Source organism: Budorcas taxicolor, chromosome 19 (genome assembly GCF_023091745.1).
Source record: "Budorcas taxicolor isolate Tak-1 chromosome 19, Takin1.1, whole genome shotgun sequence".
NCBI classification, from domain to species: domain Eukaryota; kingdom Metazoa; phylum Chordata; class Mammalia; order Artiodactyla; family Bovidae; genus Budorcas; species Budorcas taxicolor.
The window spans coordinates 61,771,690-61,788,859 of NC_068928.1; the positions used below are offsets into that span (position 1 = coordinate 61,771,690).

General features: G+C 42.5%; 1 protein-coding gene across 1 annotated transcript in view; it reads right to left on the reverse strand.

Annotated features, from left to right (window-relative positions):
- Nucleotides 1–17,170, reverse strand: part of CEP112 (centrosomal protein 112) — a 320,978-nt gene that overhangs the window by 253,180 nt on the left and 50,628 nt on the right. Inside the window, exons 9-11 of the mRNA XM_052658249.1 lie at nucleotides 8,385–8,471; nucleotides 5,941–6,040; nucleotides 406–524 (exon numbers count right to left, since the gene is read on the reverse strand). Of these exons, the coding sequence (XP_052514209.1) occupies nucleotides 406–524; nucleotides 5,941–6,040; nucleotides 8,385–8,471 (306 nt within the window). The remainder of the gene's footprint in view (nucleotides 1–405; nucleotides 525–5,940; nucleotides 6,041–8,384; nucleotides 8,472–17,170) is intronic.

Below are 17,170 nucleotides of genomic sequence, written 5' to 3' on the forward strand. Positions count from 1 at the left end.
AAGTTTATACTACAACTATTGTGTCATCTTGAGATTTCAGAAAAGAAAGGATCCAGGGGCTTACATCCAAAATTTGAACAATTTAAGTCCCCCAAATTATCCTGCTATTATATCCCTATGAATTCTGCTTAAAGTCTATTAGCTCTGACAAAACTTCACAGCCTTAATTAAATCCAAGAATTGTTAAAAGTAACTTTTCTAAATGAAAACTAGCTTATAAACCATTAAACTTCCAGAAAAAGTATACCAAAACACGACAGCTATTTCTAGGTAGTCTAGAACACTGTTACTTTTTTCAAACTCTTCTTTACGTTTTGTGGACACCATTATTTGATAACTAAGTGGGTTGCGTCAGAGTGTAAGCCTTTCTGTTTCTCCGTCACTATCTCATCTTTTGTAGCTCACCTTTTTCTCCCAGTCGTTATTCAGAGACTCTGCGCTCTGCTCACAGAGCTTTCTCAACTCCGCAATCTGGTTGTCTTTGGTCTCTCTGATAACCTGACCTTCACGGACCAGGGTCTGAACTGTCAAAAAGGACGAAAACGTAATTAAACCAATTCTAGCTGCCACGTAAGAGTCTGCTGGTAAAAAGCAAAGGGCACCAGTTAACAGAGCATCGCATCTTCCTGCAGTCTTCCGTGCTCTCCCCCGAAATCTCTCTGCCTCCCTCTTTTCCACGCCCACCTCCGCAGCCGCGCAGACAGCGCGCACACCGTGCCGGCCTCCGCAGCTCTCCTGCGGGGTGCCCGCCGCCGCTCTGCAGAGGCCCTTTCCCCTGCAGATGCTGCGCCACGACCCTCAGACGTAACTCCCAGTTCCCCGCCCACAAGACAGAGACCCAAAGGCTCCTCAGATCTGACTGCTTTCTGGCCGTATCTTCAGCCACGTCCATGTGTTTCAACTCGTAAACAAACCAACCTATCTATAAATCCACGTCCTTTGGTCCTCTTGCCCAGATGCGCCCACCTATCCACCTGGAGTGCCCTCCTCCCCTGCTGAAATACTATGTGCTCAAATCAGTCTCAGTTCAAGTCACGCCTCCTTTAGGAACCAACCAGTCTCTCCTCCTCTTGCAGGGGCAGAATGACACTCTCCTCGAGGCCCAGGGAACTGCCTAGATTTCTACACTAAGTCCCTTATTGCACTGCATGCTGTAATAGTTTACTTGCTTCTTCACTGAGGAGACAGATATTTCACCTTTTTATCTACAGAGCAAAAGACTGGCACCCAGGCAAGTACCCCAAACGCTGTGTGCTAAGCCCACAGACAAAGAAACCTACCGCTCCAACCTGCCGCTGCTCCTGGGTGCATTAACGTTAACTGGGACGGAAGCAAAACATGCTCTAAGTTACATAAAACATATGCCTTATAAACATTCAAACTTCTATCTTCTTTTTAAAAGTGATTTAAACTGTCATTGATTCGACTGAAAACTGTTCAACATATTCATGTCATCCGGATGCAAAATAAATTCAGTTGTGTATTTGCTTGAAAGTAGTATTTTCTTAGCTTCCTTAATATGCTCTTATTCAGTTACTGGAAGATAGGAAATTTTTCATAAACATTTACATAGAAATTTCTTTCACTTTTATGTCTCAACAATGCAGCTCTAAGTGAGAAGAAGAGTCAAGTTAACCTGATATTGGTGTCAGTCGCTCAGACGCGTCCGACTCTTTGTGACGCCATGGAACAGGCTCCCGTCCTTCACTTTCTCCCGGAGCTTGCTCAAACTCGTGTCCGTTGAGTCAGTGATGCCATCCAGCCGTCTCAACCTCGGCCGCATTCTCCTTCTGCCCTCAGTCATTTCCAGCCTCAGGGTCTTTTCCAGAGAATCTGCTCTTCAGATCAGGTGGCGAAATTATTGGAGCTTCAGTATCAGTCCTTCCAATGAATTCCAATAAAAAAGGTTTTTAACTGTAAGTCACTCAGTTGTGTCCAACTCTTTGTGACCCCATGAAGTATAGCCCTCCAGGCTCCTCTGTCCATGGGATTCTCCAGGCAACAATACTGGAGTGGGTAGCCATTCCCTTCTCCAGGGGATCTTCCCGACCCAGGGATCGAACCCCGGTCTCCTGCAATGCAGGCGGATTCTTTACTGTCTAAGCCACCAGGATTCAGGGTTGATTTCCTTCAAGACTGTTTGATCTCCTTACAGTCCAGAAGACTCTTCTCCAGCACCACAGTTCAAAAGCATCAATTCTTTGGCGTTCAGCCTTCTTTATGGTGCAACTCTTACATCTGTACATGACTAATGGAAAAACCATACCCTTGACTACAAGGACCTTTGTCGGCAAAATGATGTCTCTGCTTTTCAATACACTGTCTACATTTATCATAGCTTTCTTCCCAAGGAGCAAGTGTCTTTTAATTTTGTGGCTGCAAGCACCATCTGCAGTGATTTTGGAGCCCCCCCAAAAAATATCTGTCACTATTTCCACTTTTTCCCCTTCTATTTGCCATGGAGTGATGGGACCAGATGCCATGATCTTATAGTTTTTGGAATGTTAAGTTCTAAGCCAGCTTTCTCACTCCCCTCTTTCACCCTCATCAACAGACTCTTTAGTTCCTCTTTGCTTTCTGCCATCAGGGTGGTATCATCTGAATATCTGAGGTTGTTGACATTTCTTCCAGCAGTCTTGATTCCAGCTTGTGAGTCATCGAGCCCAGCGTTTCACATGACGTGCTCTGCATGAAGTTAAATAAGCAGGTGACAGCATACAGCCTTGACGCCCTACTTTCCCAACGTGGAACCAGTCCATTGCTTCCTGTCTGGTTCTAACTGTTGCTTCTTAACCACCATACAGGAGACAGGAAAGGTGGTCTGGCACTCCCAACTCTAAGAATTTCCCACAGTTTGTTGTGACCTACACAAAGGCTTTACCAGTCAATGAAGCAGAAGTAGATGTTTTTTCTGGAATTTCCTTGCTTTTTCTATGACCTAATGGATGTTGGCAATTTGATCTCTGGTTCCTCTGCCTTTGTTCAACCCAGCTTGTACATCTGGAAGTTCTCGGTTTACATATTACTGAAGCCTAGCTTGAAGGATTTTGAACACAGCCTTGCTAGCATGTGAAATGAGTGCAACTGTATGGCAGTTTGAACATTCTTTGAGTGTTTAAAGTGCCTGGTTTGAATCAGAGTAAAAACAAAAGCCTAGAAATAGATTTTAAATATATGTAGCCACTGATGTTTGGAGCGGTTCCACGACAGACTCTCCACTGTCTTCTTCCTCTTCACTGACATCGGATCATTCACAAATGCTGCAGGGTTTCCTTCTCAGGTTCCCTCTCCCCACTCCCACTGTTATTGAGATATTCTGGGTCCTCATCATCGTACACATGACATCATGGAGGCACAGCGTCCTTGAGTTGAGCAGACTTTATATGCATTACATCTCCAACCGCACTGCCTTATGAGTGAGAGGCTTGCCGATGGGCATGGCAGGTGCTGAGAGCAGGTCTGCTAAGAAGGAAGATCTCGCCCCTCCTCACCTCTCTCTCCCCTCCCTCTCCTCTCTCCCCTCCCTCTCCTCTCTGCCCCTCCCTCTCCTCTCTCCCCCCCTCCCTCTCCTCTCTCTCCCCTCTCTCCTCTCTCCCCCTCCCTCTCCTCTCTGCCCCTCTCTCCTCTCTCTCCTCTCTCCCCCTCCCTCTCCTCTCTGCCCCTCTCTCCTCTCTCTCCCCCCTCTCTCCTCTCTCTGCCCCTCCCTCTCCTCTCTCCCCCCCTCCCTCTCCTCTCTCCCCCTCCCTCTCCTCTCTCCCCCCCTCCCTCTCCTCTCTCCCCCTCCCTCTCCTCTCTGCCCCTCTCTCCTCTCTCTCCCCCCTCTCTCCTCTCTCTCCCCCTCCCTCTCCTCTCTCCCCCTCCCTCTCCTCTCTCCCCCCCTCCCTCTCCTCTCTCCCCCTCTCTCTCCTCTCTCTCCCCTCTCTCCTCTCTCCCCCTCCCTCTCCTCTCTGCCCCTCTCTCCTCTCTCTCCCCTCTCTCCTCTCTCCCCCTCCCTCTCCTCTCTGCCCCTCTCTCCTCTCTCTCCCCCTCCCTCTCCTCTCTCTCCCCTCTCTCCTCTCTCTCCCCTCTCTCCTCTCTCCCCCTCCCTCTCCTCTCTGCCCCTCTCTCCTCTCTCTGCCCCTCTCTCCTCTCTCTCCCCTCTCTCCTCTCTCCCCCTCCCTCTCCTCTCTGCCCCTCTCTCCTCTCTCTCCCCCTCCCTCTCCTCTCTCCCCCCCTCCCTCTCCTCTCTCCCCCTCCCTCTCCTCTCTGCCCCTCTCTCCTCTCTCTCCCCCTCCCTCTCCTCTCTCTCCCCCTCCCTCTCCTCTCTCCCCCTCCCTCTCCTCTCTCCCCCTCCCTCTCCTCTCTCCCCCTCTCTCCTCTCTGCCCCTCTCTCCTCTCTCTCCCCCTCCCTCTCCTCTCTCCCCCCCTCCCTCTCCTCTCTCTCCCCCTCCCTCTCCTCTCCCCCTCCCTCTCCTCTCTCCCCCTCTCTCCTCTCTGCCCCTCTCTCCTCTCTCCCCCCCCCCTCCTCTCTCCCCCTCCCTCTCCTCTCTCCCCCTCTCTCCTCTCTGCCCCTCTCTCCTCTCTCTCCCCCTCCCTCTCCTCTCTCCCCCCCTCCCTCTCCTCTCTCTCCCCCCTCTCTCTCCCCCTCCCTCCATCTTTCTCCCCTCTCTCGTCTCTCCCTTCCCCTCCCTCTCTCTCTCCCCTTCCCTCTCTCTCTCCCTCCTTCTCTCTCTCTCTCCCTCCTCTGCTCCATTCTGCCTCTATTATAACAGACGGGGAATCAGCTTCACCATATTACCAGGCTATTCCACCAAAAACATGCAGTCCTAAAACTCACCTCTCAGAACACATTCCCTGACTCTCCAGCAGCTACAGGATAAACTTGAAATTTCTAAATCTGAAATTCAAGGTCATGCTCATATGGCGCCAAGTCACCTGTCTCAGCCTTTGTCAGTCTCTCTCTTAACATGCGGGTCTCCACTCCAGATAAATGGTTTTGCATCTTCCTTCCCACGGTTTACAAACATCAGCATTCCCACCCCAGTGCCTGGAACTCTCCTCTGCAACTAACTAAATCTTACAAAACTTTTGAAGTTCTTTCCCCCTCCCCAAATATCTCCAACACTCTCCTTATGACTGTCCACTACATTTCAATGTTTTGACCTACTGCTCCTGCTAAGCCGCTTCAGTCGTGTCCAACTCTGTGCGACCCCAGAGACGGCAGCCCACCAGGCTCCCCTGTCCCTGGGATTCTCCAGGCAAGAACACTGGAGTGGGTTGCCATTCCCTTCTCCAATGCATGAACATGAAAAGTGAAAGTGAAGTCGCTCAGTCGTGTCTGACCCTCAGCGACCCCACGGACTGCAGCCTTCCAGGCTCCTCCATCCACGGGATTTTCCAGGCAAGAGTACTGGAGTGGGGTGCCATTGCCTTCTCCGATTTTGACCTACAGTCATGATCATTTTAACACTGGATTTCCTGTTTTCTTTTCCTTCATAGTGAAAGTATAAATGAAGAATACTTTTTAAATGTTCCGTCCATCACAATATAGCATATATTATAGAGCATAAGGCAGACATCTAACGGAATGAATTTTTATTAGACCAAGACAAAGAATTGCTCTAGACTCTCTTGTGAAAGCCAGTAAGTTCTATTCTAAGACTGACCTATGGTCATGCCAGTCCAATGAAGAGAGAGAGGATTAAGAAAGAGTAAGTTACAGACTCGTCTAAACCTTTAATCAAACCAACCACCATTGCTACCACACACACACACACACACACACACACACACGCAGGTTTTTCTTAAGTCATACAGAAGTTCACATCAGCACATCCACAAAGGAAACCTATACAAACTTTCCTATCTCACACTACATTCAGAAATAAACTGAGCCTTACAGCAGCTCTGACATAAAGCAGGAATGTTGTTAAAGGGTTTATGAACGATACACAACATCACCTTTCTTCTCGAGTTTTCTAATAGTCTCTTCAGTTTCATTTTGTTTCTTTTTGTATAAAGTTTTCATTTCTTCTATTTCATTATTCTTTCTTTCTAAAATCTGCAAACAAATTTAAAATATTTTAGTACACTATATTATTTTATGTATGGAACACATAATTTTTTAAAAAGAGCACAATATTCTTTTAAGTCTATCTCAGCTAATCCTGTAAGTGGCTTCCCCCCAAAAAAGATGTAAAAATTATATTTCAGTGCATTGACAAAACATTAAATACACTATAATAATTGATTACTGAAAGAAATATGCTGTTTCAAATTTTCATGTACCAATCCTTAAGGAGACTGTAAATACTAAATTAGCTGATTTTCTAAAACATGACTCACAGATGAAGCTGTCACCGGGTCGCAGAGAGAAGCATCGGAAGCCTGACACGCACACAGGGCAGCCCCTCCCAGCACTGGGCAGGTGCCTGCAGACGAGCACACCCTGAACCTGCACGGGGCCCTCTGTCCCTTCCACACACAACAACAAGCACGCCCAGACACACGGGAGCGCAGGGGGTGACAGCCTTCTTTTACATTTACTTCTGCTCTTGGGAATCAAAAAAGTCAGCTCTAAGCATGTCCAAAATTGTACATTTTACATCATTAATTTATACTCTCAGAAGTTTTTAAATGGATCATTAAATACTTCTAAGTACATCCAATACTTTTAAAAAAAACTGGAGAAAAACCATGTATAGGAAAATTACCAAGCAGGGTAAAGAAATGTCTAACCGAGGGGGAAGAGGAAAACCCAACTGAGGCAGAAGTACGAATATCCACGTCTCTTATGGTTGCGGTATATTCCTCTACACGCAAATTCAGGTTTTGAAAACAGGTTGTCACCACGTCTGACCAAGTTCTTGTACTGCCAGCATCTTCCTTTACCTTTCATTGTTTTGGTCCCACCTCTAAGAACACTGATAAATAAGTAAAGGAGCAGTTTGATTTCCATGTCCATAAAGAAGCAGAACAGGAAAACAGTGTGTGCAAAGAGATAAACAGTTTCAATTTTATTCCTTCCCAATTCCTAACACGTAGAAAATGCCATACATGCAAACTGATGGACATGCTTGCAAAACCTGGCATGAGGCCAAAGATTTTATTTATATTTTACCTGGCATTTCAAACTAGTTGCACTGCTTTCTTTTTTCATGCAGAATTTATTTTAAAAGAGAAATTCCTGGAAAGGATCCTACTATTAAATGTTTTTCTTAGAATAGAGCTTTGCAACGGACATACCAAAAAGCCTATTTCAAACTCTATTACCATCATTTTTCCAAATATATTTCTATATTTATTTATATTACACATCAATATTTTAAATTTTCAATTTAGACATGTATTATGCTCTATTGAAATTACAGAATTATATTACTGAATCTCTAACATATTTATGATAGAGAACTGCTTTTATCTAACCGTTTATACTTAGGTAAAATTCTAGTAAGAAGATAAAGTAATATTTGCCTTTAAAGTCTGAATGGAAAAGGGGAAAGTCAAAGGATTCAATAGTTTTCTCTAATTTTCAATCAGTGGTTTCCCTCTTGTTGCTTTGCAAGAAGGTGAGCCCAGTACACGCCTGACTAAACACTCCTACATTTCCAGCCTTAAGAAAGCGGGGCGGGGCGGGGCGGGGCTGGAAGAAAGCAGGCCACGTGACGCCCCGGGCTCCGCTCCCTCCTTCCAGCTCTGTCACCTGACTCTCGGGCGCAGCACCCCAGGCTTAGCTGTGAAACAGACAATGCCAAGTTTCCATGTGGACCCATTCTCATGAGTTTCAAACTCACATATTAAAATTACGCTTATATGTCACTACATTTTAAAAAGCAATACTAAAATGTAGCTATACAATTATAAGGTATAAAAACTATAGATTGATGACTTTTGCTGTGCCCGTTAAGAAGAAGAATTATACTTTAAAGCACAAATTGAAATACTGGAAGGCATAACTCCCAACGAGCTACTGAAAGGAAGCCAACATTGGCTTCACGGTGCATGCAGGCTACACCAAAGGGAACTAAGTTCAAGAGTTCTTTTTAAATTAGGAAGGAAACTGCAATTGCCAGAAGGCCGAAAGAATATCAGCCCCAAACAAACTCTAGCATTTACAGCTGATGTCCCATTCCAACTGTAATGAGAAGCAATGATAGAACGTAAAGGGCTGTAAGAAGGAATAAAGCAGAACTTGAAGACCATGTAAACCAGAAGGACTCACATAAATACACTTTTCTAAGCAAATGAAGTTTAAAGATCAGCTTTGCTAGGATATCAATTTAGCAAGTCCCATTTATGTTAGACTCTCATAAGCACATAAATATAATAAATGGATGGATGGTCATGAGACCTAGAATATTTCAAATACTCAATTTTAAAAAAATAATGAACCGTACACACCCTACCTTCTGAACATCAGCATCGTGTTTCTGCTGCAGTTTAAGTTTCTCTTCATGATATTTAGCTTCCATCAGCTTTGTTTTCATGTCCAACTTCAAGGAAAATATTTTAAAGATGTTATTAATTTACTTTTCCATTTTTCAAAAGTACACAATTAAAATAAACTCCTGTATGAAAGAGAGCATCATTTTCCACATTCACCTTACAGTCACGAGTCCAGCAATCACACTGCCCACTCTCATACACTGGGTGTACTCTGTGACCACCTCCAAGTTGACTAAAAGTCTTCTGAACAAGCCTCATTCTACAGGCTAAAGAACACAGACTCATCAGCGATGCTCAGCCCACGGCACTCCCCGAAAGGGTCACTGTGAAGTGATATTTTGCCAAATCCCTGGGATTGTGTGGCACAGGCCAGGAGGGTCCTGGGCATTTCTTCCTCTCTTCTCCCCTTGGGGCCCCATTAACGCCACCACCTGGGCTGGGTGGGGGGCTGGCGGGGCAGAGGGGATGCAGGCAACTGCGATGGACATGTTTTCTCAGAAGCGGCTTTCCCTCGACCCTCTCTTTCTTTCTGAAGGATGAGTAACCAAGACCTCAGGTGCAGAGACTGAAGCTGTGAGCTGCGGACGGACAGGCTGCCCACCAGCTGGGTCCCCCACGACATGGCAGAGCAGCACACTGCCCACGTGCCCCACGCTGCCGTACGAGTGCCAAGCAGACTCTCTTCTCTAAACTGCTACACCCTCAGCAACATATAACTTTATTATGAATGCTTCACACACAGAAATATGTATTTTCTACACCTTGTCTTTCTCTCTGAACAATGTCTCATGGAAATCCCTCTAAAAACACTTGCTCTAGTTCTCATTCATTTCTTAAATAGTACCAACTATTCCTTCATGAGGAGAAAATAAAATCTGTTCGCCTACTCTTCTTAATGCACAGTCACCTTCTTCTCGGCCTCCACTACAAACAACACTGCAAGGCATTCCCGTGTATGCACCCAGCACACTTGGATTTCACTCCCTACAGGGTGGGTTCTCAAAAGACATGGCAATGGTTCACATTATCTAGATATATTTTGCCCTCTGTTAAAGGCGAATTCACATTTCTGCTGGAAGAATAGACATTGCACTATGATCCTAATGTGTGTTTCCCTGAAAACTACTGTGTGTTGGCCCCTTGTCACACGTTCCGGTCAGTTCAGTTCAGTCGCTCAGTCGTGTCCGACTCTTTGCGACCCCGTGGACTGCAGCACGCCAGGCTTCCCTGTCCATCACCAACTCTTGGAGCTTGCCCAAACTCATGTCCATCGATGCCATCCAGCCATCTCATCCACCATCGTCCCCTTCTCCTCCTGCCTTCAATCTTTCCCAGGATCAGGGTCTTTTCCAATGAGTCAGTTCTTCGCATCAGGCGGCCAAAGTACTGGAGTTTCAGCTTGAGCATCAGTCCTTCCAATGAATATTCAGGATATAAATACGTCACATCTTTGGGGCCTTCTGAATCTGGTCTTCTATGAAGGCCCTTTCACAGTTTCCACCCACATTCCTGTCTGTGGATCAGTAAAACCTGGTATGCCGGTTTTATTTATTATCTATTAATTTAATGCATGTATATACATTCACAGTCTGTCTCTAATATTTTCCCCAAATCGATTATTTTTCTATTGATTTTTTTCTTATATATTTTTTAATCTTACAAATTCTTTATGTCACTTGAGTCAACTATTTCTATCATTTCTTTTACTCATTCTGAGTTTGGAAAGGCTTTGGGGTAAGAAACACCTGATGTCAAGATTTTTGTTGTTTTGAAACTTTTTGTCTGGGTGTTAATAGGTTAAGTTTCAGGTGCATCCAGAATTTTTATTTTTGTTTTTAGAGGAAAGGACCCAAGTTTACTTTCTTTCAAGTAACTGAAAGGTTGTACCAGCATCATTCATTAAATAAGTCTTTTCTCAATGTATTGACAATGAACTTAGTCACTGTGTTTTTATTTTTAAGGGGATTTAATTTTTTTTCTTGAAATGTTCTTGGTTCTAACTGTGTTGTGTCTGCCTCATAAAAGCAGTTGAAAAGAGCATCCCCCTCTATTATCTCAGAGAATCTGTGTAATATGTAATACTGGAACACAGTTCTTCCTTAAATGTTTCCTTACATAAATGCGTAGTTGTAGAGTGTGTTAATCCCCTTCTTGATACCTGTAGATATTCCTTCTAAGTAAACCAGCACTCACAAGTGCTAAGTTTCCTAAGTTACACGGACTTAGTAAGTGGACACAAGCTTTTCACTATCACAGTAGGTCTGCTGGTCCGTCCTGAACTTGGAACGGCTCTTCTACCATGTCTGATCCTATAACATCGTGCATTACTTGTTTGGAAAACATCAGTTCAATGAGGTGCAGAGATTTCCAAATACTGAACATTTCATTACATACTATCAAAACCTCACACTGGTTAATATTATCACCAATCTCATCGGAAAAGTCTTAGTATTGGAAAGTCCTCAAGCTCACAGTGACTGATACAGGGTTGCCAAAATTCTAATTTGTATTAAAAGGTCAAATTCTATCATTAGCAGTAAATATGGTCAGTTGTTTTGCTTAAAGTGACAGGCTCAATTTGTTCACTTTCCAGAAAATGTCTCCCAATAACCAAGTCTGAATAACCATATTTTGCCTCTCAGTCATTCTATCAAGTGAAAATGACCTCCCATAAGCAGGAGCCACTACAGTTCATCACTGAGGAAGCCCTGGGGTTTTCCTTCGGGTACTCCGACACATGCCTGGATATGCACCCTAAGCCCTCTATACACAGTTCTACTTCGTCACTCAGCTAGCCAGACGGTGTGTATTTGAGTTACAAGAGTTAGTAAAATTAATAATTTTCTACTTGCTTCACTGAGAACATTCTTAAGTAAGATTGGTAATTTTCTCCCTGGGAGCATGTGGCAATGAAGAACACGCCGACTGGGGCCATCTGGTGCCTCTGCCTTGATGTGGGTGAGAACAGAGTTTTACCCAACACTCTGTGTGCAAAGTCAATGCAAATTTAAGTACAGTAAAAAAAAATTTTTTTAATTATTGCAAAAATAATTTTGACCTCATGACCTCATGGATCTTAGGGATCACAGGGTTCACAGCCCACACTCTGAGAACCACTGCCCTGAAGAAACTCATGTGCATAAGTGTCAGGAGACACGCACAAGACTGTTCACAGGGCTACTGTTTGTAAAAGTAAAAAATTAGAATAGATTCATCGACACAATGGCAAGAAAGTGTGGCAGATTCATTTGATAGAAAGTACCGTAAATGAAACCAACTACAGTTGAATGCCTAACAGGAGTGCTACCCACATACTACTGAGTAGAAAAGTTTAGTTTTATTTAAAGGAAGTTTAAAATCCACCAAACAAAAGTATTTTCACTCTTAAGAAGGCAGGCATTGGTAGCAAAGTCAACTTAAAGAGCAAAGGAGGGAAACAACGAGAGCCTGAGGACGGTAGTTATTGTTGGGGAGGTGGACGAGAAGGTGGACGGCAGGCGGCTGGCGTCTCGGTCAGGATCTAACCCTTGCCTGCATGTGGTCCACGATGGTTTTCCTTTGAATAATTATTACATCTTGTAAGACTGTGAGTCTCTGAATGCTCTATTCATAAGAAATGCTTTAAAGTATAAATTCTTTCATTTATTACATCAATGACTGTAGATTTTGTCATTTGGATTTATTTAAATTCTACATTTTACTAGGAGATTTGCTAAAGGAAAAAATGCCTAATTGGCATTACGTGTAAGAAAGAAGCAAGGCAGCCTTTTAGGCAATGGGTGGGAACATTCACTGTGGGTGGAGGTAAAGTTCAAAGGAAATACTCTATTTTATTTCACGAAAAGGGCAATTTCTACCATCTGTTCTCTGAAAACTGATGGTTGCTCTGAAAACTGATCTCCTCTCGTTGTGTTCTCTTCTTTCATTTTCAGTGACAACGGTTTTCCAAATGTCTTAATCTATATCAGAAATCTTTTTTAAGAATACTAAAAAAATAAAAAAAGCAGCACACTGCTTGATGGTGCTCAAGGTCACACAGTCCTGTGATGTGGATATCACAGGAAATGTGTTAACAATTACAAAGGCAGACAAGTCCAAGCATGTTTGTGAATGACAGGCTAAGGTGAAAATAAAGGGTCACAGTCATCAAACATGTCTTCCCATAATGCCAAATACGTTGAACAAAATTTCTAATCTTAAAATAATGTATATGTGTGTTTTTACCAATCAAAAGAAAACTACTACAGTTCTTCAACTCTATTAAAATAATATTGTGAATATTACTCATTTAACATCTAAGGTATTTTCTACACAATTATACACTTAAAATGGAAGTTGCATTTTATAAAGTTTAATTTCCAAAGGCTAATTAAAGATTTCAGAACTCACCAAAGCATCAACAGAATTAAATCATTTATTAAATGCAGACAAACTCTGTAATCTATAGAGAACTTCATGTCACTCAGTTCTTTCCACACTTACTGCATTCTTTAAGCACTCAGCCTCCTAAGTTTTTATTTCATAACATTAAGAACTGATTAATCTAGATTATCATCACTACTCAGAGTAAAACCCTGTGAAATGGACCTGAGATTTAAATACAAAGAAGAGATTTTAAAAGAGACAAAAATATGAATTAATTTTTTCATAATCTTGGAATAAGAAATCTTTTCTACACAATACAAAAGCCTAAAGCCATAGAGAAAAGGCTGATAGAGCCACCTACTGAAAAGAAAACTTCTATACATTTAAAAAAAAGACAGAAATAAATCAAAAGACATACAGAGAAAAACACCTGTGAGATATGTGACAGAGACCTGAGTTCCTTAATATACAAACTGCTGACGAATCACAAGGAAGACAAACAGTCTAACAAAAATAAGGAAAGGCATAATAAAGGACAGTTCACAAAAGCGAAATTAAAAAGACAGTGAAGTGAGTGAAGTCGCTCGGTCGTGTCTGACTCTTTGTGACCCCATGGACTGTAGGCTATCAGGCACCTCCGTCCATGGGATTTTCCAGGCAAGAGTGCTGGAGTGGATTGCCATTGCCCTTTCCAGGGGATCCTCCCGACCCAGGGATCAAACCTGGGTCTCCCGCATTGCAGGCAGACGCTTTACCGTCTGAGCCACCAGGGAGGCCCCAAAAAGACAGCAGACAGGCACAAACATGCCGTTCTCACATCATAAAAGCAATGCAAATATTAAAACAAGATACTACTTTTTGTCTCACAGATAATCAAAAACGTTTATGATTCAGTGCTGCTGATTAAATGGGGAGGCAGACCTGCTCACACACTGTTGGTGCGAGTATAAACAGACGAGACCTACAGCACTCACCCACTTAGAGCACGCAACTGGGTGTCTGTCAGTACACCAGAGAATCACGCAGCGCCGCCCCAGCCCAGCTTAGGGCGCTTTCATCACTCCAGAAAGGAGCACTCACGCCCACTGGCCATCAGCCTCCCTCTCGCCAATGCCTGCAGCCCCAGGCAGACGCAGCATTGTTCTAAGGGCGATCTGTCAATATCAATAAAAAATGGAAACGTGCAATCCTGAGCAACTAGAGTTCACAGAATTTATGGTCTAAGAATAAATGTGCAATACATACAACTGTACACAGGGATATTCTTGAAACACGGCTTGTTGTAGCAAAATATTCTTCATAACCAAATCCCTCGGTAGCAATCTCCAGTAATAAAACATGGGCCATCAATAAAACAAAGCACAGTGCAACTATTTAAGAGGATTAAGCCATGTTACTGATATAAAAATCATCAGAATTATGTTTGAATTTAAAAAGCAAAATGAAACAATATGCAGAGTAGGATCTAGTATATTATTTGTATTTTTAAACTTTTAAAGAGAAAACATATTAAATTTTTATCAATGATTACCTTGAAGAGTGATCAGATGTGAAAATAAATATTACTATTTAATTTTAATATTTACTATTTAATTTTAAAATAAACCTAACTCAAACAAAACTATTTCTTATTTTTACAACATGACCCAGCAACAGTGAAGGCATTTTTGGATGAGAACACACACAAGACACCTCAGGGTTGTCCAACCTGGGTGTGCAAGAGTCTGCTGAATTTCAAAACAGAAAAGCCACCACCCTTGGGCCCACAAGTAAGCGTCTAAGAAAAGTGACTTCAGCCAGGGGACCTAAGACCGTCCTTCTAAAATGACGAAATGCATCACAGCGTAGCTAGGCATTTAAGCGTAGGGAAAAGTCCAAGTTAGAAAACTATCTCTGGAAAACCAGCAAAAATAGTAAAGCAGGATTGATATTTTCTTGTTTTTAACTTTTTTTTTCAAATGGACTTTTAAAATTTTTCCACCTATTCAGGCACCATTCTAGAAAGAGTGGGAGGGAGGTGCACAAATATAATGAGGGTAAAGTAGATGGAAGGAAAGCTGACATGAACGTGTGACCGTTAGAGACTAGGACAGCGCACAGAGGTGAGCGCCGTGCAAGAGCGCAGCGCCTGGAGACGGGCCCTGGACGCCCGGCCCCCGCAGCGCCTGGAGACGGGCCCTGGACGCCCGGCCCCCGCAGCGGCCGGAGCCGGGGCGCCGGGTCTCCCGTCGGGAGGGCAACGAGGCTGCCCATCAGGCAGAGCCGCATCAGGTTCAGCAGAGAGACGCACACGGGGCTCAGGAGCACCGACAAAGCCCGAATAGCTTTCTATTAATGATTAATAGTTTCTATTTCAAAAATGAAAATATTAAAAAAAAAAACTGTGTCCTAAAACTGAAAAAAGCTTTTAAAAATCCATGCTCTGTATTTAAAATATACTTAGTATCTTTATATTTACAAAGGCAATCTAAACTGCCACTTTCCTTAGCATTCAAGTGGCTCCTAATTACCTCCGCCTTTTTACATTCATTCTCAGTTTTGCATATAACACATTCTTTACTTGTATCTTAAAATCACATACAATTTTCATAAGACTTCCAAGTATTAATTTTTATTTAGAGGTTAAATTTTTAATGTTACTATACTTACAGAAATCCATCATTTCAATTTTACCATGTAAGACATAGTTCATTACCCCATACAAATATTTGAATGCATATAAAGATAGAGATATGAGGATACATTTTTTCCAGAATTATTTATATTAGTGAAAACTCAATCTCAATACCTAACAATAGGGATATTAACTGGGGATAATTCTATAATATAGACTATAATCCAGCCATTAAAAATAAATGCTTGGACAGCAAGAAGGTCAAAGCAGTGAGTCCTAAAGGGCATCAGCCCTGAATATTCACTGGAAGGACTGATGCTGAAGCTGAAACGCCAGTGCTTTGGCCACCTGATGCCAACAGCCAAGTCACTGGCAAGATCCTGATGCTGGGAAAGGCTGAAGGCAGACAGAAGAGGGTGAGGTGGCTGGATGGCATCACCAGCTCAATCAACATGAACTGGAGAAAACGAGAGACAGAGAGGACGGGGGCGCTGCAGTCCCCGGGGGCACGAAGAGTCAGACACAGCTTAGCAACCGAACGACAACTTTCTGGAGAAAGCCAGAGAGATAATTCACAATATTTGCTTGTAGCCAAGAATAGGCAGGAATGTGTTCTGATGTTACTGAATTTTACATGTAAAGATGTATGTATCTCATGTTAAACACATATGAGAAATAAAAGAATGGACATCAAAAATAAATAAATGCTTAGGAACAATATTTAGTAGCATAAAATACTCAAGTTATACAAAAAATACTCAAGTTATATCATCTCAATTTTCTAAAGAAAAAATAACATGTATTCTGTAGAATATGTTAAAAAAAGAATCAAAGTCAACACAATGCTACTTTTTCATTTTCATATATTAAATGCATAGGGGATTTTATTTCCTTCTTTACATATGTCTGTATTCTACAAAATTTCTTCCCCCTCTGGGCAATAAAAAACCTTTATTTTTCTTTATTTTATTTAATTTTACAAAATTTATTTAATAAACACCCAAAATTATTTTACAATCACAGATACTACTTCAAAAGAGACTTAAGTTCTCACACTGGAGCAACTCAGCCAGCATATACTCTTAAATATTTTAGAAGAAAAAAAAAAATGACCAAAAATTTTACCCAAAATAGTCAGAAACGACTATGTAACTACACAAAGGGTTATTTTAGGCAAAACATACACTGGGTGTATTTTAAGATATGCTGTAAGTTGATGTTTACATGCAAACTTCTCAATGACCCCACAAATATTTTTACCAGTATACCAAAAAGAAAATCAAAAATGTAAGGGTACCGAAAAAAAAAAAAAGCCATGCACATTTAGAAATGAATCTCTGGTGCAACACAGGATACTTTTAAGTATCCTCTCTTTCAACACGTATGTGGGGAACACTGGTATGCTCAGCCCTAACCCAAGGTGTAACAATAAAGAATAGGAATACTGTGTCACGAAAGACCAGAGAAATTTTCAAAAAGACAGGAGGTAACTATTCCATGGTAAGCAGTCTGAACAGTAAAAGGGAAAATGGTTGGTAATGACTTGGAATGATGTGTAAAAACAAGTGACAATTTCTTAAAAGGAAAGAAGAAATTTCAGAACAAGAATTTCAAAGAAGGTCCATCTGAATGTAAGTATTGTCCTCAAAAAGTTTTTATGGAATGCAACATCTTTCCATTTCAACAGGCTTTTTTAAAAGCGCTAGCAGTGCGGCAAGAAACAAACGCCTGCAGCCCTCCAGTGCGTGCTCTAAAGGGGCCTCTGAA